We start from the raw sequence: 24,644 nt of genomic DNA on the forward strand, positions 1-24,644 counted from the left end.
TATACTCTAGGTGGATGCAATAATGTTTTTTTTTTTTTTTTTTTTTTATACCACAGTTACCACATGTGGACTCTTTATTTGTGCACATGTGGGTGGTGTGGCCAAATTTTTGAAATCTGTAGCATTTTATTAGTATATGAGGAAATGCTCCTAGAATCTATGGTTGGTCCAGTCAGCATTAATTCTGTCCTGATTTACCAGAACGTTAATAGTCCTAGATAATAGCTCTATGACACAATTTCAGTGTGCTTGTGGCTTGAATGCCACAGCTCTCTTTAAAATTAAGTCTTTTGACATTCGTTCTTGGGTCATATACAGTGTAGTGTTCGAAGTTCTTCAGATAAACCTCCTCCATGAAGTGTTGTATTGGTTTATCTTTTTCTATTTCAAAAGCTAAGATTGTGGGGTTCCTGCCCCTGGGAAACTCTGCCTTTAGTCCCATGCCTTCCATTTCTTTAAAATTTAATTTTATTGGCATCTTATTACTTGCTGTCTCAATTACAATACATTTTTTTTGCAGAGTCTTGATTTTAACACTTTTCAGGTGAAGCTGCAGCTGTTTAATCACAGCCTTACTGGACGAGTGCTACTCACTTTTAGAGAATTTATTATTACAGTATTTTTGGTTTTTGCTATCATGATTGTCTATGCTCAGTCTGGGGTTTCCTTTAGTCTGCTGTTATCCTGTTCTTGCAGCTTGTGCACAGGTAACAGGTAAGGGTTTTTTGTTGAGGGATTTCTCTTGCATTTACTGTTGCACACTAATTTTGCTTGAAGAACTTTGTAAATTGGTTATGATTCTTAGCAGAGCAGACCAGCACTTTATTATTTGCAATCTGACTGCAGCAATGATTCTTACTGCCTGGGAGGCCATTATATATTCTAATTGGATGCAATTTAAATTAATTTATGTCCAGTGGGATAGTAGTCATGATTTCAGTGGCCTCATTGTCAAGTTCATTGTTATCTCTGAGTATCACCTTTCTTGCCATGTTCAATTTTGCTCAATTTCTGAGTGGTCAGTGGATCCTGAGGCGTGAACAAACAGCCTTGAGGGGCTTCCAGTTTGATGCTTGTTATTTGTTTTTTAAGGAGTATTAGCAACTAAGGCCATATTGCTCCGGGGATATGCGGTGGTCATTCCCTGACCTTTCCGCATCCTCCGTATTTGGTGGCTCACGGGCTCGAACCCCGGTCTAATCAAGAAGCGTGTGCGCCGCACTGCTGCTCCTGCCCACCTGGCTACGGAGGCGCCTAGTTTGATGCAGGTCAAGATGTATGGTCATTGCTCACTGTCCTCAGTAGTGGTTTGCCTTTTTGAAGCAACGATAAGTTGCAAGGCGATATTGGTATTTTTGAAACTGATCATTTTCGTTTCCAAAGGGAGAAAACACTTCTAAAATAACAAGTTTGTTCCCTACAAGAAGACAAACAAAATGGTATCTTGTTTATTTTCCTACATGAATTATAGCTAGCATTATAGTAGTTAAAATGTTGTGGGGAGAGGGAAGTGTCACAGCATTCGCATATTACATAAATTATGTAGACTATGATTTTTACTTTCACTATTTGCACATGCTAAAATCCATCCACAAACGTTTAGCCTAATACTGTTAATGTGATTTTTGCTACAATAGTCAAATTTACACTGAGCATAGTCAGAATTCACCAACTTTTGAGAACAAAGGGTAAGAGTGACAGCCAAATCAGAAATTGCTACACTATGAAAATGATGACAACTGTTCTTACTGCTCTGCACCCTCTACCCCATTCCCATTGGGATAATGAAATCCTTGTCCCTGTTAGCAAAATTCCTATATATCATTGACAAAACCCAATTAGCTGTAGTGGTATCCCATCTACACTACTCGGAGAACTTCATGTCTGACAGCACAATTATCCCCAGGTCTATTTCATTATCCACTGTCTTTACTATGGTACCACATAGTTGATATGTCAATCTCTGATTACTGCTACCCATATGCAGTATGTTGTCAATTGCATATGGGTAGCAGTATATTTGTCAGTTTTAAACTTTCAATTGCCACTTCTCAGTCCTTCTTCGTAATTTTTATAGATCTTGTTGCGGTGGCATACCATACCCTGATTACTCATTAACTACCCTACAAACCTTTGTATCTTCGGTAAACTTAAGACATTAAGCCTGATATTAGCCTTCATCAGTATCAGTAATAAATATAGAAAGCCACAGTGGGCCTAGCACTGAACCCTGGGGAACTCCACTAATAACATTAGTCCAAGAAGAGTAGTGCCCATTGATAATCACTCTGTCTTCTGCTGAAGACAGAGTGATTATCAATATTATGAGCTTTTGATAATACTGTTGCTAATATGCAACAGTATTATCAAAAGCTTTTCTGAAATCTGCAGTGTCGGACAAGTGGTACTTCATTTTTAATATAAAAATGAAGTATAACATGTATAGGAAATGAAATATAAGAAATACCTATTTTATGTGTTGTTGAGGTTACCTGTCAAGAGTTTGGAATGAATTACAGGAAATCAATGTATTATTGGTTTCAACTTACAATATTTTCAACATACAAAGGGCTTTGTGGAACGAATTACCATCGGATGTTGGGGCCCCATTGTACAGGAATTTTGTGAGCAGGAATAAGGAGGTGATTATCCCCTTGTACAAATAAGGCAGTGGTCAGGCCACACCTTGAGTACCCATACAGGTCAGGGAGCCTCATTTTAGGAAGGATGTAGAGTTGCTAGAATGAGTACAAGAAAAGCAACAAGACTGGTGAGGGGAACAAAGGGGTGCTCTTATAATGAAAGGCTTAAGTTCTGCAAATTGCAGCTTCTGAGACTAGACAGCTGCGAGGTGATCTGATTAAGGCTTATAAGGCCTTGAATGGATTGAGCAGGCACACACACACACGCACGCACGCATGCATACACATGCCATACATTTTAGACCTTTAATTTCTCCAATGAATTTTTAGCCAGTAGTCAACAAAATCTTTTATTTTCAATTTTTAAAGACACATTCATCCACAGCAGCAACTTGACTTTAATACCACACTGCTCCAATTTGTAAAGTAGACTTCCATGTGTTACAGTATCCAAAGTATTCTTGAAATCTGAGTATATGATATCAGAATTATTTTTTTCATCCAGTTCCTTGGTCACTGTTTCATAGTATCCAATCAAATTCGTCAGACAAGATTTTCCCTTAATAAACCTATGCTGTGTCTGAACTATAACTGCATTCTTGTCTATATGATCCTGCATTGCTTCTTTTACCAATGATTTCATTATTTTCCTGGAACTGAATTTAAACTAACATGTCTGTAATTCCCCGTTCACCCTTTGATCCCACCTTTGTGAATTGGAGATACTTTGCACCTCCTCATTCCGTGAGGACCTCCACTGAGTCCAAGTATTCCCTCATAATTATGTTTGCTTACTTCCTTTGCTGCCTCCTTTAATATAACTGAATAAATCCCATCCACCCCAAGTCCCTTTGTTATGTTTAACTTCAATAATTTCTCCTCCACTTTGCTCTCAGTTATTACAAAATCATTTAGCTCCCTGTTAGAGTTTTGATAAACTTCTGGCCTCCACTTCCCTACAGAATTCCTCATGTGAGTGTAGATGCAAAATACTCATTCAGTTCGTCAGCTACCTGAGCAGGAGCAATAGTCGAACCATTGATAATCAAGTGGACCAATCTGATTCATGCTCTTTGTTCTAGAGTTTACGTGAGTAAAGAAGTCTTTGCTGTATTTCTTTGCATCCTTTGCCAGAGACTTCTCGTAATCAGCCTTCGCTTGCCTAACATCCTTTGTGACTTGATTACAGGCTATCTTATATCTAATATAGGCTTCTGTCGCCTAATAATTTGTATACATCCCATGCATTTTTCTTCTCTGTCATCAGTCTTATTAGCTTATAGAATAAAAAAATATGTGGAGGTCCTACAGTCTCAAAAATTTATTAGACAATTGGTCAGACGACTTGAGTAGTCAAGACCTGCTAATAAACTGTCTAATAAAGTTTTGAGACTGTAGGACCTCCACATATTTTTTTTACTCTATGTCATATATTCAAACTTTAGCTGTTTGATGTTTCATAACCGCTAAAATGTGTCGGACAAATGCTTCAGTGACTAATCCATTGTTCTATTTTGAAGGCGTGCAACCCCCATTACGTGAACATTTTAACCTATATGAAGTAACCTTAATAAGATATTTCCAACAAAAAATGCACATAGATTTAAAAAAGATTAGCAGGTCTCAATTACTCAAGTTGTCTGACCAACTTATTAGCTAATCTGACATCCATTTAGGCTTAAACCCTGAACAGATTTCTTACCTTGTATGAAAGCCTAGTAGCTTCCATGATTCATTCCTTGAATGCTTTCCATTAAGAATTGGCTGATGTTAACATCATCAGTTAATCCTGCTGTGCAGAATTTAAAAACGATCTGAGACCACTGTAGTCATCTTTATGAAAGAAAAAACCATTCCATTTACCACTGATGGTAGTTACATCTTTAAGTAAATCCAACATCAGTACACTGGGATCACTGCCACCTAGTTGTCCATATGCTTACTGAGAACAGAGAGATGCTGTGGTGGTGATCTCAAGAAAAATGTTGGTATCGATATGTGGTTCAAAGAGAATGTTCTTGAATCTCATGTAGTACTTGCTGCATTTCTTTTCATTAGATTCAGTTGGCGTGCATAGCAGTGAATAAAAATGTGCATTATTGTAAATTTATTTTATTTTAGCCTGAACATTCCCCCTTTCTTGCCTTTCATCACAACAGAGAGTTTATGAAGAATTGTCCACATCTAAGGATCATCTTTTTTTTTCTATCATGGCAGTGTTTCACCTCATTGTGCTTTCCAAGTGCAAGAATGTTTTTGGGAAAATAAATATGAGCTCATTACACACCCTCCATACTCATTGGACCTTGCACAAAGTGACTTCTGCTTGTTTCTGACATTGAAAGATTCCCTTTGAAGAAGGACATTTCCAAGCCAGGCAACTTACTAGTTAAACTACATAGTGCCACTTACTAGTTAAACGTATATCTGAAGACTACTTTGCTGTAGCCATCACAGCTTGGTGGAAAAAAAAGAATGCATCAGTGTGTGTAGTTGTGGATTATGCAAAAAAAAGAGGAGTATATAGTTAATCATTTTGACATCAAATAGAATTATTAACTATATTTAACTGTTGTGCAGGCTTGAACCACAGTCCACTCAAAAGCTAGTGCATTACTGAACTCGTATGCTTAACTACTCAGCTTTGTTTTACCATGAATCTGCTGCACACTTACTACATTTCATTTCTCAAATATCCTACAACCATCATAAAATTATTCGTATTATGAATAATTTTATGATGGTTATAGTCACTTTTGTGAATTGCCTTGTCAATTGCCTACTTAGCATGAGGAAAGAAGAGATGTGAGAATTAAATACAGCCACTCCCCGACTTACGTAAGAGTTGCGTTCCACAGAACACTGTGTAAGTCGAACTTTACATCAGTCGAAATTTCCCTAAATGCTTAGGCAGCACTCACAACTATGCGTGCTGAATTTGATTCTAGCAAAAAAGAAATTTTCGATGAACATGTAAATAGAATTATTTATTTAATTTTTTTATCTCATGCACAGGAAAAATTACAAAAGTTTACAAAATTACAAAAATTATAAAATTACAAAAAGAGAGAGGAGACAAGCACAACATCAGCAAGTTTTACCTTTCGAGCATCTTTGTAGAATTAACTCTCCAGCTGATAAACACACCTCTGCAGAAGTTGAGGGCTGTGGAGATTTAAAACGAGTTTTTCCTAACACATCACAAAATTTCTCTGCAGCTGCAGAATCAGCACTGGCATTTCACCACATAGTTTAATGTTTTGGAAACCAGCATGATGCTTGAACCTACTGAACCACCCGAACCAAGTTCAGGTGGTTCAATAGGTTCAAGTATCCATGTTGCTTGGCTTGGGGTTTGCTGTACTTATCATTAATATCTTCATAAATACTTCTTGCTTTTGCTTGAATGGCCATTGGACTCAGGGGCACTTCCTTCTGAATCTGATTTTCCATCAATATTATTAATAGGTTTTCCATCTTTGATATAGCACCTGAATGCTGTTTTGTGATCACTGTTGTTCTTAAATGCTTTAACATGTTCTTTTATATGGGCACTGTCCCTTAAAATAGTATTCACTGTTGAATCAGCGAAACCTAATTCCGTGCAATAGATCACAAACTTTGTCCTGCTTCGTACTTCTTAATTAATCATCTTCTTTTCTAAATCAATTTTGTTTAATTTCCTAGCACCTCCAGCACTTACATTTTCCATTGTAATAAGTAAATATGAATGAAGAGAAGATTCAGAAAATTTATTTATCTTTTTTATGATTGAAGATTGCAGTGAAGGTGATACAGATTTCACCATAATAACGTAAAAACCCACAGAATCCCAGCTATTGGTATTATCGAAAATGCAATAAGATCGAATTTACTACCCGTTTATAATAGATTGCGCTAACAGAAAAGCCCAATAAACTGGAAAGTGCAAATTGTTTTAGAAAAAATAACAAAGGCATTCAAAATTGATTCTTATAACGGAACATATGATAATGATGAAAGTATAGTGCAACTTCCATTATAAAAATTACCTTTTAGAGAGATAAATAGCTTAGTTATATAGTGAAAATTTCAACTTCCGAGGTCTTGGAATGAATTACCAAAAAAAAAAAAAAAACGTGTTATTTTGGTTCACATTTTGATATTTTCATGATACCTCCATTTATTCCTATGGGATGCAAAATACGCTTCCACTATTTTTTTTAAGTTTGCACTGGCTGGTAAAAACTTACATTAAGTTGAATTTCCATAAGTCAAGTATTATGAAAACCTGCAGTTGTACAAAAAATCATGTAATATGAAGGGGAAGGGTAAAGCAGTTGTTGCAAAGCATTGGGGGGTTAAAAAAGTTACATAATCACATTAAATAAAGATTAAATTGCCCACAATTTCAGAAAAGTTTTTTTCCCCAGCCATTTTGATGAAGCATTAAAACAAAAAAAATGTACAATTATATGGTTTGCGTTAATTTTCCACATCAGTATATGATGAAGTTGTAATTTATAATTGTATTTTTTGTATATAACTTATAATTTTTTTATTATTACTTGCAGGCTTATCATCAGAAACTTGCCTGATTCCTTTAGAACATGTAGAAAAGCAGAGTATGGAAAAAAATCTGAAATATACTTTCACAACTGAGTGTTTTTTTGCAACCCACTATGCTCTTGCCCTTGGTTTCCGTGTTGTCCATGAAAGGCTAACAAAGTTAAGTCAAGAACTGGGCCAATTACAGAGAGTTTATGAAGATTCTAGAGCTCAGAATGGAGAATTTTCAGAAATGGTGCAACATATCAAAGAGAATATGGAAAAAGGTAAAAAAAAAAAAAGAAAAAAAAAGTGTGTGTGTGTGTATTAACAACAACATAATATATACAGGGTAGTTATAATTAAATTGCATCGATCTGAAGGGCTGAAAACAGAAGAGCTAGTTGCACAGAGTTAAAATTTATAATGTCAATATTATCAGTGTAATGTGACTATTCAATTGTTCATTGAACAACTAGGCCACTTTGCCTCAGCTACTTTGGGTGGTAGAAGATAACAACTTCATGAGGTCAGGCTTTTAGGATTTTATATTTGTGCTTCCATTGCCATCATCTTACCTACTAGCAAGCATATACCTTTCTCACTCATTTTATTCTACCTTTCTCATTCATTTTAACCCGCTTGATGTGAGCATCTGTATGGGATCTCTCAGTCACTGCTGAGCTTACAAATGGGCATCACTGGGATCCAGTGCCCATATCTTGGTTCCAGGGTTACATCATTGAAATCTGACATGTGCAGCCATGTGCCAAAACCCATCAAAATTCAGAAAGAGGATCATGTTTGGTGACCCTAATGCACTTGCACTAACACACTGCTTGTAGGTATGATGCCCTAAGTGAACTTGGCATCCCATTTCTTTAGCATTAGTAAGAGGAATATGATGCAAGAAAGCAAGCTTATACAGCATCAGCCAAAAAAAAAAAAAAAACCTTCCTATTTCACCCATCCGTTTATTCCAGATGTTTGTCTAGTTCTGCCATGAATTTATTTAAGTAATCAATTTCCACAATGACAGGTGGAAGTTTGTTCCAGCAATCAACTACCCACTGGCTAAAGGAAAATTTCCGCACATCTTTTTGACAACTGTCTTTCCTCAATTTCAGTTTATGCCCCCTCAGGTTTGTAATCTGAGCAAGAGGAAGAATCTCATCAGCATTGAGCCTGCTCAATCCATTCAAGGCGTTATAAACTTCAATCAGATCGCCTTGCAGGTGCGAGTCTCCAGATGCTGCAATTTGCAGAACTTAAGCCTTTCTTTGTAAGAGCACCCCTTTGTTCCCCTCACCAGCCTTTTGCCCTTTTCTGTACTCGTTATAGCAATTCTACAGGCGCCTCCGTAACCAGGTGGGAAGGAGCAGCAGTGCATAGCACACGCTTCTTGATTAGACCAGGGTTTGAACCCATCACCACCAAATATGGAAAGGTCAGGGAATGACCACCGCATATTCCCTGAGCAATATGGCCTTAGTTGCTAATGCTCCAAATAACAAAACAAAAAAAAGCAATTCTACATCCTTCCTAAAAGGAGACGTCCAGACCTGTACACAGTACTCAAGGTGTGGCTTGGCCATTGCCTTATACAAGGGGATAATTACCTCCTTATCCCTACTCTCAAAATTCCTGTATATCATTGACAAGCTTCCATGACCTACTCTGTCAGCCTGTCTGCTCTGCTCAGAAAACTTCATATCCAACTGCACAATTACCCCCCAGGTCTCTTTTCATTCTCCACTACCCTGAGTGTAACACCACCCACTTGGTACATTTCTCTGTGGTTACTGTTACCCATATGCAGTACTTTGTATTTGTATACACATTACCTGCTAGTTTACAAGTCCATTTTTGTTGGAAGTGAAACTTTCACCCTGAACTGGAACTAAAGCTTAGACAAAACATGATCCCAGTTGCCCTTGAAACAAAATTCCTGGAGCCTGTATTCTGTAAAAAGTTCATATATCTTAAACATATCTGTTAACTCAGAACAAAGTACATGAAGGATCTGAACATATTAATATTAGCAGTGGCCACGTGATGCAAGGAGCCTATCGCTTATGAAAATAATAATAATATGAAGAAAATTTAAAATATAAATAATTAATAAAAGAAAAGGAAATAGACAACCTATGCATTCCCCTCCTCCCATAGGTGGTTATTCAGCTGACTTTTGAATTTCCCCAAACTGTCAGCCTCTACTGCCCACATAGGTAACGTATTCCATTAATTTATAACTCGCTGGCTGAAATGAAACTTCCTGCAGTCCAGTCTAAACATCCTCCCATAACTTGAAATTATGCCTCCCTCTAGTTCTAGAATCGTTTATAGCCATGAAAATTTCATCCTCATTCATTTTACTTATGCCTCTCAGAGCCTTAAACATCTCAGTTAAGTCTCCTCTAAGGTGCCTAGTTTCCAAGTTCTGCAACCCACATTCGAAATCTTTCCTCATATGGAAACACTTTTGCCAATCTCACCAGGCTAATTACCCATCTTTGTATCCTTTCAAGAAGTACATTGTCTTTCTTTAGGTGCAGTCTCCATACTTGATTCACCAACTACTACATTATTCTCCAAGTGTGGTCTTACAATAGCCTTATAAAATGGGATTATAACATCCTTATCTCTACTAGCAATTGTTCAATAAATCATCCATAGGACACCATGGGTCCTCCTTGCAACCAGTCTACAATGCTCAGAGAACTTCATGTCTGACCGTATCATAATGCCCAAGTGCCTTTCCTCCACTACCGGTTTTAGTTCAACTCCACTAAACATATAAGTTATTTTGGGGTTACTGTTCCTCAGGTGCAAAACCTTACACTTTGCTAGATTGAAAAATAGCTGCCATTTTTCTGACCATCCTTGAAGTCTGTCTAGGTCACTCTGAAAAAGCTCTGCATGGTGGTGATCATTAACCACTTTACCAATCTTTACATCATCTGCAAATTTAGACATCACGCCCTCTATCCCTTCACTGATGTCATTTAAGAAAATCAAAAACAACAGGGGTCCCAATATTTGATCCCTGGGGAACCCCACTTCATACATTAACACAATTTGAGGAATAACTATATATCACAATCCTCTGCCTCCTGCCCTAAAGCCATCCAGCTATCCAAGGATTTTCCCTGTGGTTCCAACCTGTTCCAGCTTTTAAAGTAACTGCTCATGTGGGACTGAGTCAAATGCTTTGCTGAAATCCAAATAAACAATGATGTCATAATTATTCCATAAATCCAGCTCATGAATGACCCAGTCAAAATAGCTAACCAGGTTTGTTAAACATGATTTTCCTTTTACAAAACCATGTTGCGTATCCTTCAGAATTCAATTTCCATCTAAATGATCCTGAATTCCACCCTTGATCATTACCTCCATGATTTCCCCTGCTACTGAATTTAGACTGATCTGTTGGTAATTTCCCACTACACTGGTTACAACTGCCTTTATGTATTGGTGGTACATTGGCACGTCTTCAATCCAATGGAATCTCTCCTGAATCCAGTGATGCTCTCATAATTAGCCTTAATCATTCAATGCACACACACTTTTTGCTTCCCTTAAAATTGGGCTTCCAACTATGGCTGTCTTGCTGTGCTGTACGCGGCTCCGCAAAAATGTGTTCGGAATATGTGTTTTAAATTAAGCCAGTTATCCAAATTGTGTACCCGAGGAGTAATATTCATCAGTGGATCACAGTGGTGAGATTTGTTTCTCTTTTTTATTGGGTGTTTTATTACATTTCAACTCGTTTTTGATTCAACGCTGGTAACAATGTGTCAGCTCACCATGGCGGCATTGTTCTAGTGCTGGAAAGGGTGGCAAACTACATATTTCTCTGTCACTGCAGTTGAAGTGCACTCTTCACTGGGGAGGGTGACCCTTGTGCGTTTCTAAACAGGGCACTGATCATGTCCGAACAGTTCTGTGACTTTTGATTCACTTTTCTGGTCATAATTATGCACAGAAGAACTAAAATGTCCACATTTCCCTCTTGAATGAGCAATGCCATTCATTGCCCAAGGACACTAAGTTGTGGGTAATCTCCCCACCCTCAATACTTTCCTGGAAGTGCTCACTCAATCAAAAGTTGAGGCACTCTCCAAGTTAATCCCTGCCTGGAGCTTGACCTGTGGCAAAATAGGAAGCGACTCACCTTCCGTCTGAAAAATAGAAAGTAAAATCCTCCAGTCAGCAAAGCTATAGGGCAGCTCCACTTATTCTGGTTGTTGTTGTTGTTATTTGGTTTTTAGGAGCATTAGCAGCTAAGGCCATATTGCTCCAGGGATATGTGGTGGTCATTCCCTGACCTTTCCACATCCTCCGTATTTGGTGGTCACGGGCTCGAACTCCGGTGTAATCAAGAAGTGTGTGCTACGCACTGCCGCTCTTGCCCACCCGGCTACGGAGGTGCCACTTATTCTGGCTACCACGTTAAAGAAATTAAGACTACCGTTACATTTAGACTAAAGAAAATAGATTCCATAAATCGTTCCAACCCCTTTTATTTGTCATTGTTATAAAATATGCCATTGCTACTCATTGCATCAGCAATCAAACATAACCTGAACATCACCTTTGAACTTTAAAAGTGTGTCAAGATATCTCACCCTTGTGAAAAATTGTGACTTTCTCCTACTACACTCATAGGAACCAAGAAACCCAGGGAAGTGTTGAAAGTCAGCCGGACCTGACTCGTATCCTTAACACCAATGCAGGAAGCCATTGATGAGATGAGGACTGTACCAGCCTCGAAAAAGAAGTGGAAGCTGGACATGCCCAAACCTGACAGAGAAACGCGAAGCCAGAGTGCTCAGCTAAAGAAAACCCGGGAGGATTCTATCCCACAAATTGATTTGACTGTGGAGAAAAAACAACCAGAGGCCTCTGCCCCCTTGGACTCCTCCTGGCCAGAGGGCACAGTGTTGGAAAAAACTCAGATCCTGCATACCGCCCTTGAGGATCTCATGAAAGACTCTAATAACCGGATAACCACTGGTGTTAGGGGACAGATTGTTTCCCTCTGGACAAAGTTGGAGACAATTCTCTACCAGACAAACCTAAAATATGAAACAACTGCTGTGAAACTGGAGGCATATCTAGACGGTGGGGCAAACAAAATGCAACAGCGTGCCCCATCTTATGCACGAGCACTGAGGACGTCAGCCGGTGAATCAATGTACCTGCTACAAAGAAAAAGACCTTGCCAAAACAACCACATCTGGTGGTACTGCGACCAACAACCATTGAGGAAAATCAAACAAGTGAACAACTAAAGATGCAAATCATGACCAGCCTAAAAGAGGAATTCAAGACAACCAGAATAAAGTCAGTCAGGAAAACTAGAAATGTCGGAGTACTGATAGAGACAGAAACAAGGGAGGAAGTGCAAAACATTATCATTAATACCAAAATCACTGAGCTGGGGCTCACAGCAACTACCCCTAAAAGAAAAGGGCCCTCAATAGTTATATATGACCTGGATAAAGACCTGAACCCGGACCAACTAACAGAGAAAATCTATCAAAGAAACCTGATATCCGCTCTCCCGGAACACAGAAAGGACAAACTACTGACACCAAAATATTCAACCAGGTCCAAGGATGGCACTCAACAAAACTGGATAATTGAACTTGTGCCTGCAGCATGGAAAGTATTAAACACCCAGAACAGAGTATATGTAAATTGGGGCAGCCACCATTTCCATGAACATGTGACTGTACCCAAATGCTTCAGGTGCTGCAAATACGGGCATACAACGCACACCTGCACCCAGACTGACCCCACATGCGGCCACTGCTCTGCAAAAAGGCCACACTTACAGGGATTGCCCAAACAAGAGTACTGACCCAATCTGCACCAACTACAAGAGTCTGAAGCTGGACTGCACCCACCCAATCAGGGATAACAAGTGCCCTACCTACCTGAAGGTTAAGAGCTTGTTCCAATCCAGGCTGGATTATGGGGACATGCCTTAGAGGATACAATATTACAGAGGTAAAAATTCTGCAGTTCAATGCACAGAGGGCCAGAGCAGTAGCGGATCAGATCCGTATCAAGGCTGAAGAGAAGAATGTAGATGTCATGATAATACAAGAGCCATACTCACACATGAAGATAGTCAGGGGATATCCCCTGACCTACAAGATAGTACAATTCGAGCATGACACCCCTTGGGCCGCAGTTGTGGTCAGAAATTCGGATATTACTGTGACCAAAATCACACAGCTTTGCACAGCCTGGGTTGCATGTGCCCACCCCACCGCAGCTCTGGGGGCATTTTATGTTATTGCCTTCTACAGTCGCCTGGGCAAAGACATAACCTTCATCATAAGATACCTCCAACTGGCTGCTGACACCCTTCCCAACACTAAAATTATAGTCAGTGCAGACGTGAACTGCCAGTCACCAATGTGGCATAGTCATATGCCAGACAAACATGGCACCAGAAACAAAACTATATTGGAAGAGTTCCTTGCAAATTCAATGTTGACAGTGTTAAACCAAACAATTTGCCCACATTCAGTAATACACTGTGGGAGGCCACCGTAGATGTCTCCTTGGCTTCAGGGAACATCGCTAATAATACTACTGACTGGTCCGTCCAAGAGGCCTGGACAACGTCCGATCATCGAGCCATTACGTTCCAACTCAACAGATCACTGACTAGGGTACCTGCAGCTAGACAAACCACTCGCAGATACTCCATTTCCAAAGCAAACTGGGAACTCTTCCAAAGTACCATAAAAACCAGCATACAACAGAGGCAGAGGAAGCTTGAGTGGCTCGAAGACCCAGATCACCTCCAAAGCAAAATAACAGAGATCATAACACACACAAGCGACATCGTTATTAAAAAGAAAAATCCAACCCCCGGGGCTGTGCCCTGGTGGGACCTAGAACTGCAACCACTCTGGAAAGAAACACAAACCAGAAGAAAGGCCTTTCAGTGGGGCTGGCCGAGGTCGAAGTACTCTGACAATGCTACAAAGAAGCAAGGAACACTTACACAGTCCAAATCAGAAGCTGTAAACAGCAATCTTGGGAGTGCCTGGTCTCCACTATGGGAAACGAGAACCCCTGAGGAATTGTCTACACACTGACCATGAATAAACTCCCCCGAGGAGAAGTTATTGCCACCACCATATTGACCCAAGGAAGAATGTCCACAACCTGGGAGCAGACCATTTCCTGGACACAGTCTTCCACCCGGCTATACAACCGGACACAACAGAGCAGATCCAACTCTGCTTAGAAAATGAAAGCTATCAAACAGCAACAACAGAACCTCACTTCACCGTGGAGGAGCTCAACAGTGCTGCCACTCTCATTAGGGAAAATAAATGCCCTGGACCAAACCTTTTCGAGCCCGAAATCATCAAAAAGACAGTAGAGTGTGCCCCCAACCTGTTGCTCAACCTCTTCAACCTCTGTCTTCACTGTGGCACCTTCCCAACCTAGTGGAAGAAAGCAAACATCAAACTAATCCTGAAAAATCTGACCAAACCACCACACCTCCCAGAATCGTACAGATCGATCGCACTTCTTACAGTTGCAAGTAAACTACTCGAACGCCTCCTCTATGGACGAATACAGCAATATTATGACAGGGCTGGCCTGCCCTCACCCAACCAATTTGGCTTCAGGCGGGGGTTGCTCAGCCGTGGACGCCTTAACACACCTACAAGAACAAGAAAGAAGTTGCACCAAGAAGTATTTCCTCGTGATTGCCATGGACTTTGCTGGGGCGTTCGACTCACTTTAGTGGCCGAGCGTCTTGGCAAGGCTTCGGGTTGCTGGGATCCCAGGCAACCTCTACAGTGTCATCAAGAGCTACCTCACAAACAGATCCATCAGGATTGTTGCTCCCTGTGGGACCCTCTCCAAGAATACGTTTCGCGGCTGTCCAAGGGTTCGGTCCTTGGACCACTACTGTGGAACATAGTAATGGACTCCTTCCTAGCCATAGACCTTGATGAGGTAAAATCACAGGCCTTTGCTGACGACCTCTTACTAAGTAACATACCTACAAGTAACATACCTACTGACAGGACATGGAGCTCTGAATGCAAAGCTATCCCTACTCAGAATACAGGAAGATCTCACCTGCACCTGTGGGGGGCTAGAGAGCTGGCAGCACCTCATGCACGATTGCCAGCTCTATGACGACCTCCGCAGTGCATTCATCAACAAAATACAGTATCTACCATATGGCCAGGAGCACCACATCTTAGACACCAGGGAAGAATATCAGGCTTTCTCCAGCTATGCCCTGGCCCTGTTCACAAGACGGAGAGCTCTTATCGCAGCGAACCGCAACCAACCACTGACACAATAAGGAAATGAACAAACCTTGAAGGCAATCGTCCTGCAGAAGACGCCTGGAACCCGATGGCCTCCAATAATCACAGCACTAAATCCTGAAGTGAACCAAAAGTCAAATCAGTGAGAAATGACTCTATAAACAACATTGATGCAAACACCACATGGATGGAAAATGACCCAAGAAAAATCCCACAAATGCCGACAAGTAAACCTGGATTTTTTGACTGTAAAGACTGCAGAATGGATGGAACCACCCCATGAACGATCACGCTTCGGTCTGATCTCTCCTGGGAAGAGACTAGGACCACCACCAGCTCCGCTGTCAAATACTATATGGCGAGCTGAATGGGGTACCCTAACCCTATTTATCTTAAATTCCCTATCCCCGGCAGGAGGGAGAGGAGACATGCTGTTTCCTCCCTCCCCTGCTGACCCGGCTGGTGAGGCATGGGCCTCACCAGGCAGGTCGGCAGGAAAGGGAGGAAACTATCGTCCCCATGCTTCTGCCTTTCACCCCCCAGTCTTCAGCCTCCCCCACTCTACCTGTATACCTTATCCATGGCAGGGGGGAGATAACGCTCTTTGTCTCCCCCACCTGCCATCCAAATTTCCCTCTGGTGTGGCATGGGCATGCCACACTGCCTAGCAGGGGTCATATCCTCTATCGATCCCTTACTTCTACTTCTACCCCCCAGTCTTCAGCCTCCCCTTCCTCCCACTATTATCTTTCATCTAACGTATAACCCACACGTTTAAATTTAATAACAACAAAATTCTGCCAGACCTATTAGGCCTTTTAACACATCTCTCTAGGGTTCAACTCCAACCAGCGATTTGCTAAGAGCAATCTTATTAAGAATTAAGGTCAAACGCGTATATACAGTGGATTCCGGTTATTTGGGCCACCGGTTAATCAGGGCAGCCGTTTATTTGGGGCAAATCTTAAAAAACAGAAACCAATCAAGAAAATAGCCAGGGTTTACTTCACCTAATTGGGACAGCATGCCGTTTAATCGGGGCAGGAGACCGCAGCACAGGAGATTACCCTACGATTGCCTCAGACGGTACCACGTGGTTCGGTCGAAATTCTGGAGGTAACAACCATAAAACAATAAAAACAATTAGCAGTCACCTGTTTCTTGGGATTTTCTGTTAGTGAAATCTATCATAAACGGATAGTAAACTCGAACTTATTGAATTTGTGATAATACTGACAGCTGGAATTCTGTGGGTTATTATGGTGAAATGTGTATACACTTCCATGAAATCTTCAATCATATAAAAAAATAAATTTTCAGATCTTCTCTTCATTCCTATTTTAAAACTCTGTAACTCGTTACTCCGTTCTCAATTGCGCGTATCGTGTTACTTGCAATTTGTGTGTGCCGTGTTCTTTGTTATTGATTGCTTATCTTTTTACTGTTTTAAATTTTAACCCCCACCCACAAATTTCAGTGAACAGAAATGTCAACTAGTTCATATGTACATATTCCAGTACGTATTAATTATTCCGATTATCACGTATATTCTTCTGATTTTCACGTATCATTTAATTTTTTAATTGGTAAGGTAATAAAGAGTAAATTTGTGCTTGATATATCTTTGCTTTTATAGCCTGTGGATATTATTCCTCCTATTTTCGCTAATTAGAATCGCTGTTTAATAGAATTAAAATTCAATTCACAAACGTGATCACAATGACCGGCGCTTACTGCACATCGTATAGTGAACGGTACTTTACTACGTTGAGTTCGTTGTAACGTCATTTGATTGTACAGTGAACCAATTGTAAAAAGGAGGGGGGTTACATTGTATTTTTAACTATTTACATGAAACTTCGGATAGTTGGGGCAGCCGCTTAATTGGGCCAAAATGCACTAGTCCTGATGTGTCCCAAATAACCGGAATGGACTGTATCTATATATATTTGTTTTTTTTTTTTTAGGTCCTAGCCACTGAAATCCCAGGAAACTAGGTGGCAGGACCTGCCAGAACTACTTGTCATGATTCTGGATACACCCGGCTAGCCTCCATGTGGCAAGGTATGGGCAATGTCAGGCCCCACTAGGGGCCTGGCGGCCGCCAGGCCCCTAGTGGGGCCCGACAAAGCCGGACAAACAATGGGCACAACACATCACACTGCACAGACATGGCCCCCACACTTTCAAGTCTCTGGCTTGACAGTGTACTGTCCTCGATACAGCAAACACATGCGGAGATGGGAGAAATCCCAGGCGCCGAACATGCCTTATACCTTCCCTTAAAATTATATGGTATATGCCATCAACTCCAGGAGCATTACTTGCCTGTAGTCTCAAAAGTTTTTTCATTAAATAATCATGTGAAATTTCAACATCATTAATTACATATTTTCCAACTTCACTCCCATAATTTCTTATTAACGTAAAGGATTTTTCTTCTGTAAATATCGATGCAGAGTAACTTTTGAGTTCATCTGCAATGTCAGCTGGGGTATCTGATACTATTCATTACATAAGGGTCCAATCTGGTTTGTCCTTCTCCTCTTTGCATTTATCTATGTAAAGAATTCCTTGTCCCCACTCTTTGAAATCGATTTCTCATAATCTGCTTTTACCAGCCTAACTTTTCTGTGGCACTGTTACAGATCAATTTTGTAGCTGGTATAGGCTTCCATGCTTTTTATTGCTCTGTAACTTTTGCATGCTGTCTTTTTTTGCTCCACTAATTTGTGCAACTTCATTATTCATCCAACTGGGAATCCTTGTGTAGTATTTTTTAATGGCATATACGCATTCAACACTTCTGTGATTAATATTTTACAGGTATGCGATAATTCAATTGTATTTGCTCGCTGTGAGATATCTACCCAGTTATTAGAGGCTATATATCACCGTAAGCCATCGTAATTTTTTTTCTGAAAGTATTAACCCATTCCTTTGCCTTTAAATACTGCTACCTCTCTCTTCATCATCCACTGCAGAACTCCTTGATCACTCCCTGATACTGGTTCCTGTACTGTCATCCCTATTATGTCATCTGGTTCATGGGTGATGATCAGGCCTAGAATATTCTTTTCCCTAGCAACGACAACAACTACATGTTTTAAATCAACTACATGATTGTTATTTGTATCAACAGGTCCCTGACCTGTTGATACAAATAACAATCATGTAGTTGACTTAAAAATATTATCCCACCATGTCGAGTTTCCTTCCAATTTGCTCCAATCAATTGGAACCAAATTAAAATTACCCATAATAAGACATTCACACTTACTTGCTTATTCTATTTGTTAGTAGAGGCTCTCATCATATATTTCACATTCACCTAACCTGTAGGTTACTCTCATTCTCATATCATTTCTTCTATCTCACACCATGCAGATTCTATACTAGCATGCAAAATGTCTGAATCCAGGAAAGCTTTCATTGCACTCAGACTGCTTTTGATAAGAAGCATGACTCCATCACCCTTTCTATTTCCTTTATCCTTCCTACATACATTGTACATACTATACTGAAACTCATTGTCCCCCTAACTATGGGTGGCACCACTTTTCTGTAAGCTCTAATATGTCAGCATTACTTGTCTTACGTGAGTGAATTCGAGCAGTTCGAATGCACTCATTTCATTGATGACATTTTTGACATTGCTTTATAAACAATTAAGACTTAGTGTTCTTGTATTGTTAACTACCCTGACACACCCCTTAAAGTAATTTAAGTTCGCTTCCCTGGCATTAGTTACCTGCTCATTTGAAACATTTCTGCCCTCAGGACATCTTGCTAATATGATCTGTTGCAGTAACTAAACAAACAAGAACTCTTGAGGTATGTACAAGCATTACTTTGATTAATATTTTAAGATAAATGTGTATGTATATTACACTTGTCTCCCCAAAATAGCAGTTTTCCCGAACCTATAAGGTATCCTTAATAGCCAAAAACTCTTGCACCACCATTGTTTAAGTGTATGACGTCTCTACAAAACAGATTCCTTCTACCTGCAAGAAATTCCCCCCCCCGCCTAAAAGTGAAAGAAAATACTTGTTAACATTAGACTTGAATTTCTTTTACTTTTCAGGAAATACATATGAAGGAAGGCTGTTTAGGAAAACAGAAGTTGAAGGAATAAATGAGGAAGAAGAAAAATTGGTTCTGTGAGTTTCAAGTTGGACAGTAAAAGACTGCCGACTGTTCGCAGCACGTGTTCGAAGTGGTTTGGAAGAGAGAGTGGGAATTGTAGAAGCCAGTTCAGAATAACAGTGCCCATGGAAGTATTTAGGGAAAAGGCATGCAGCAGAAACAGAAGTTCTCTGTGAAAAAGAGTGGAGAGACTCTCTTTCTCATAGAACTATTAGAAATGAGTTATTAATTAACCTAACTGACATCTTTTGAATGGAATCTAGAAGCCTGAGAGACGTTTTGGGGGTACTCCCTCAGATGCGAGAACAATATTCTATGGTAGGATGGATTTGCAATTTGTACAGAGTGAATAGCTGTTTGGAAGAAAAGTAATGCCAGGAATGAAAGAGAAAACCCAGTTTTTTAGATGCAGAGGAACCAATATTTGTAATGTGCTTATGCAAAGAGAGATTAGAAGTTAGGATAATCCCAAACAGTGATATCTGATCTTCTCTAGAAATCTGAATGTCATAAAAGATAAGCATAGGAGCAGAAGAATCCTTTTTGCAATATATACGACCAGACTGGATTTTAGAACAATTGAAATCAACTTAGCCCCACCAGAGATCAGCATTTAAGGAATTCGTAATGGATATTTGAGAAGTTGAAGGTGTTTGTTCAGGGCATTGTTGGTTTCAGTATTTCTTAATGATTATTGATGAAGATATATCAGGCTTAAATGTTTTAAGTTTTCAGATCTTTTTTTTTTTTTTTTTTATGTGAACCCCAAACACGAGAGGTATTAGAACCTATAGTACATAGTACCGTGCTTGGGTTGGAGGTTGAGAAGACGAAAGAAGATATTTGTTGACATTGGACTTGAACTTCTGTAGATTGTAATTTTCAGGAAATATGTATGAAGGAAGGTTGTTCCAGAAAACGGTAGTTGAATGAATAAATGAGGAAGATGAAAAGTTGGTTCTGTGGGTTTGAAGTTGGACAGTAAATGGATGTCGGCTGGTGGCGGCACGTGTTCGGACTGTTTTGAAAGAGAGAGAGCGGGAACTATAGAAGCCAATTCAGAAGAACAGTGCCCATGGAAGTATCTGTAGAAGAGGCATGCAGCAGAAAGAGTATGTCTATGAGAAAGCGAGTGGAGAGACTCTGTTAGAGATGAGTCATTAATTAACCTAACTGCCCTTTTCTGAACAGAATCAAGAAGCCTGAGAGAGGTTTTGGGGGCTCCATCCCAGATGTGGGAACAATATTCCATGGTAGGGCGAATTTGCGATTTGTAAAGAGTGAACAGATGTGTGGAAGAAAAGTAACGCCGAGAGCTAAAGAGAAAACCAATTTTTTTGATGCAGAGGAAGCAATATTTGTAATGTGCTTGTGCCAAGAGAGATTAGAAGTCAGGGTTATCCCCAAAAGAGATATATCATTTTGCCTAGAAATCGGAGTGTCACTAAAGATAAGCATAGGAGCAGAAGAATCCTTTTTGTGAGATATAAGACAAGACTGAGTTTTAGAAGGATTGAAATCAACTAAGTTGTCTTTGCCCCACTGGAGAATTACCTGAAGATCGGCATTTAAGGAATTGGTAGCAGATTTTCGAGAAGTTGAAGCTGATTGAGTAGGACAAGGTTTCTCAAAATGGAAAGTGGAATGCAATGTGCTATCATCAGCAAAACTATGGATAGGATTTCCAGTCAATGGAAGAAGGTCATTAATATACTAGAGGAAAAGAGTGGGGGAAAGAACTGAACCTTGGGGACACCAGCATTAGTAGAGAAGTTAGAAGACAGAGAGCCATCTACCATCACCCTCAGTGAGCAGTAATAGAGAAAACTGGATAACCAATTACTAAAAACAGTTGGCAAACCATGAGATGGAAGCTTGTTTAGAAGACCTTTATGCCAAACACGATCAAAAGCCTTTGAGATGTCAAGAGCAATTACTTGTGTTTCACCAAACCTTTCCATTGAATTAGTCCATAAATGGGTAACATAAGCCAGAATATCACCAGTGGATCAACACTGACAGAATCCATATTGGCAATCGTTGATCAGACGGAAGGTTTCTAGGTAGTTTAAGAGTTGGCGGTTAATTGATTTCTCCATTACTTTATAAAGAGTAGAAGTAATTGCAATGGGACGATAATTGGATGGGAAGGATTTGTCACCCTTTTTAGGAACTGGCTGGATATGAGCAAATTTCCAAGCAGAAGGAAAAACACCTTTGGAATAAGAAAGTGAAAAAAGGCGGCAAAAATATGAGTAAGTTCAGGAGCACAGGTTTTGAGAACAAGTGGAGAAATACCATCAGGACCTGGAGCTTTCTTAGCATCAAGATTCGTCAAAATCCTTCTGATATCCTTTTGACGGAAGACCACAGGAGGTATTGAATGGAGCGTGTTGGGAATGGTGTTAGGTGTTTTACCAAGATCATAATACATGAGCTGGAAGAAAAATGGGATGCTAGCAGGTCAGCTTTATCCTTGGCTGAAGTGACAACAGAACCATCTGGTTTGGACAGAGATGGGCAAAAGTTGCGGCCAATAGCTTTGGCAAGAGACCAGAATGCTCGGCTACCATTAGGGCAAGAAGCAAGTTTTCTACTCTTAGCCTGTTCAAACTCTAGTTTGGACTGATTAATAACTGCTTTACAATTGTTGCGAGCTTTGGTGTAGGCAGAAAATGAAACTGAAGAATTAGAAACAAGCCAATTACGATATGCAACATTCTTCTCTTGGACAGCCTTAGCACATTTATTGGAAAATCAAGGTTTATTTAAAGGATGAGATTTTAAAGTGGAATGTGGTATAAAGGATTCCATTCCTGCAATAATAATTTCACTGACACAGTCTGAGCAAACGTTGACATCAGAATTTTTGAAACAGTAATCCGACCAAGGAAAAGAAGAAAAGAAGTCTCACAGGTCATCCCATTTTGCATTTTTGTAATGCCAAACAACACGAGGTTGGGAATAGCCATGAGATAAGGGTTCTATTGGAGAAGAGACAATCACCAAGTTGTGATCTGAAGTGCCTAAAGGACCTCTCACTTCAACCGTGTACTTAGAAGGGTTGTTTGTGAGAAAAAGATCAAGCGTATTGGCTGTATGATTAGGATTGTACGGTATTCTTGTAGTTAAACTAACAATCTATGCTAGGTCATTAGTAATTGCAAAAGCTTCAGCATCTCGACCTGCTGGGTCGTTGTGACTAGGAAACGGAAGATAGCTGGAGTTATGGACATTAAAATCACCAAGGAAAATTACCTCGCTGTTAGGAAAGTTGGACTGGAGAAAGTCAAGTTGCAAAGAGAGGAAGTCAAAGAGCTCCAAGTGATTAGTGGAGTTGGCAGAACGGTAGAGACAACAGATGAATTTGACACAATGAGGTAGAGAGATTTTAAGCCAGAGAAGATCAAAGAGAGGAGATTCCAAATTGCCAAGTCTCTGACAGGGACTATCAGAATGGACATATGCACATGTACCACCTTTGAGGCGAAAGGAATCATACAGCAAATAATTTGGGCATCTGAGATGAGCAGTAGTTGAATCAACCGATAACTGAGATTCTGTCAGAAAAAGTACATGGGGTTTGGCAGACTGCAAGTGGAAATGAACATCGTTGAGATTAGAACTGAGACCATTTATATTTGTGAAATGAATTAGGAAGTGCTTGGGAGGTTTAGATCTTTTCGCAGATAAGCATGCTCTATTAGTTTGACAATTCATGGTGTATTCAATAGTAAGAAAAAGTGGGTGTGACATGCTGTATGAAGTAATGAAGTTTTTGGATATGGCGTACACATGGTAAAAATATACCCAGATCCTTGACATAACGTGGCCTCGACAATGCTCCCCACATAGACACTACTCAGACTCTCTCCAGTCACTATCTGGCAGAGTAGAGGTAGCAAGATTATACACTAGCTGATCCGGAAGCCTCCTAGAGAGTTACCAATAGGTTCGGTCTGGTGTACTAACTAGCGTCCACTCCACCCTGCGAACACCGTTTTAGAGCTGTACCCTCGAAATGTAAGGAATATTGGATCTCGCCATGACGTTCATCATAACCTCAAAAGTGATCAATCATACTGCATGATGGAAGAGATAGGGAAGGGTTGACTGGAACTTAGCTCTAGAGACTAAACATTAGTTCCACCACTTCAAGCTTCCAATAAGCAAAGTGGTGGTATTACACCGGTTGATGAGAGTCATCTACCACCTAGAATATCTTAGAAAGGTTGGTAGGTGATCAAGTAAACCAGGTAATCTTATTACTACTATCCACATGCGGTACTTGCATTTCTGATTCTCTGCCCCCATCTGAATAATTTTTTCAAGACCTTGTTGCAGTAATTCCAGATCAATGTACCAACTGGGTGGTACCATACTGGAAGTAGTAGAGAACCAAAAAGATATGAGGTTAATTGTGCATCCAGAAAGGTTTCTGAGCAGTACAGATGGACTACTAGGACAGATCCTGGGGTTTTGTCAATTATATACTGGAATTTTGCCAGCAAGGATAAGGAAGTAATTATTCAGCCACATAAGGCAGTCGTAAAGTCACACCTTGAGTATTGCACACAGGTCTGGAAATCTCTTTTTAGGAAGGATGGTGGATCTGTTAAATTGGGTGCAGAGAAAAGTAGTGAGATTAGTGAGGGGAACAAAAGGTACTCTTACCAAGAAAGATTTTGTGGCATCTGGATACCAGGTATAAGGCTCTGAGTGGATTAAGTAAGCTAAATATTGATGGGGTCCTTACTCTAGCTCAGTCAACACCTATAAGGGGCACACATTTAAATCGAGGAAGGATTGTTTTGGGATCAATGTGTGGAAATTTTCTTTCAACCAGAGCATAGTTGATTGAACAAACTTCCATCTAGTGTTGTGGGCTTGGGTAGCTTAAATAAATTTAAACAAGAATTAGACAAATTATTAGAGGAGATAGACAGGTGATGTGGGAAGTTTTTTTTGCCTCATGCTGTATGAGCTAGATTGTTTGCATCAT

At 40.0% G+C, this 24,644-nt stretch overlaps 1 protein-coding gene across 2 annotated transcripts in view; it reads left to right on the forward strand.

Moving 5' to 3' along the window:
- The window catches only part of Ube4A (Ubiquitination factor E4A), a 523,714-nt gene that overhangs the window by 301,844 nt on the left and 197,226 nt on the right, over positions 1 to 24,644 (forward strand). For both annotated transcript variants that reach the window (XM_090376475.1, XM_090376476.1), the window contains exon 11: positions 7,196 to 7,456. In XM_090376475.1, coding sequence (XP_090232601.1) covers positions 7,196 to 7,456 — 261 coding nt within the window. The remainder of the gene's footprint in view (positions 1 to 7,195; positions 7,457 to 24,644) is intronic.

This window comes from Mastigoproctus giganteus, chromosome 6 (assembly GCF_048544385.1).
Source record: "Mastigoproctus giganteus isolate SK-2022 chromosome 6, ASM4854438v1, whole genome shotgun sequence".
NCBI classification, from domain to species: domain Eukaryota; kingdom Metazoa; phylum Arthropoda; class Arachnida; order Uropygi; family Thelyphonidae; genus Mastigoproctus; species Mastigoproctus giganteus.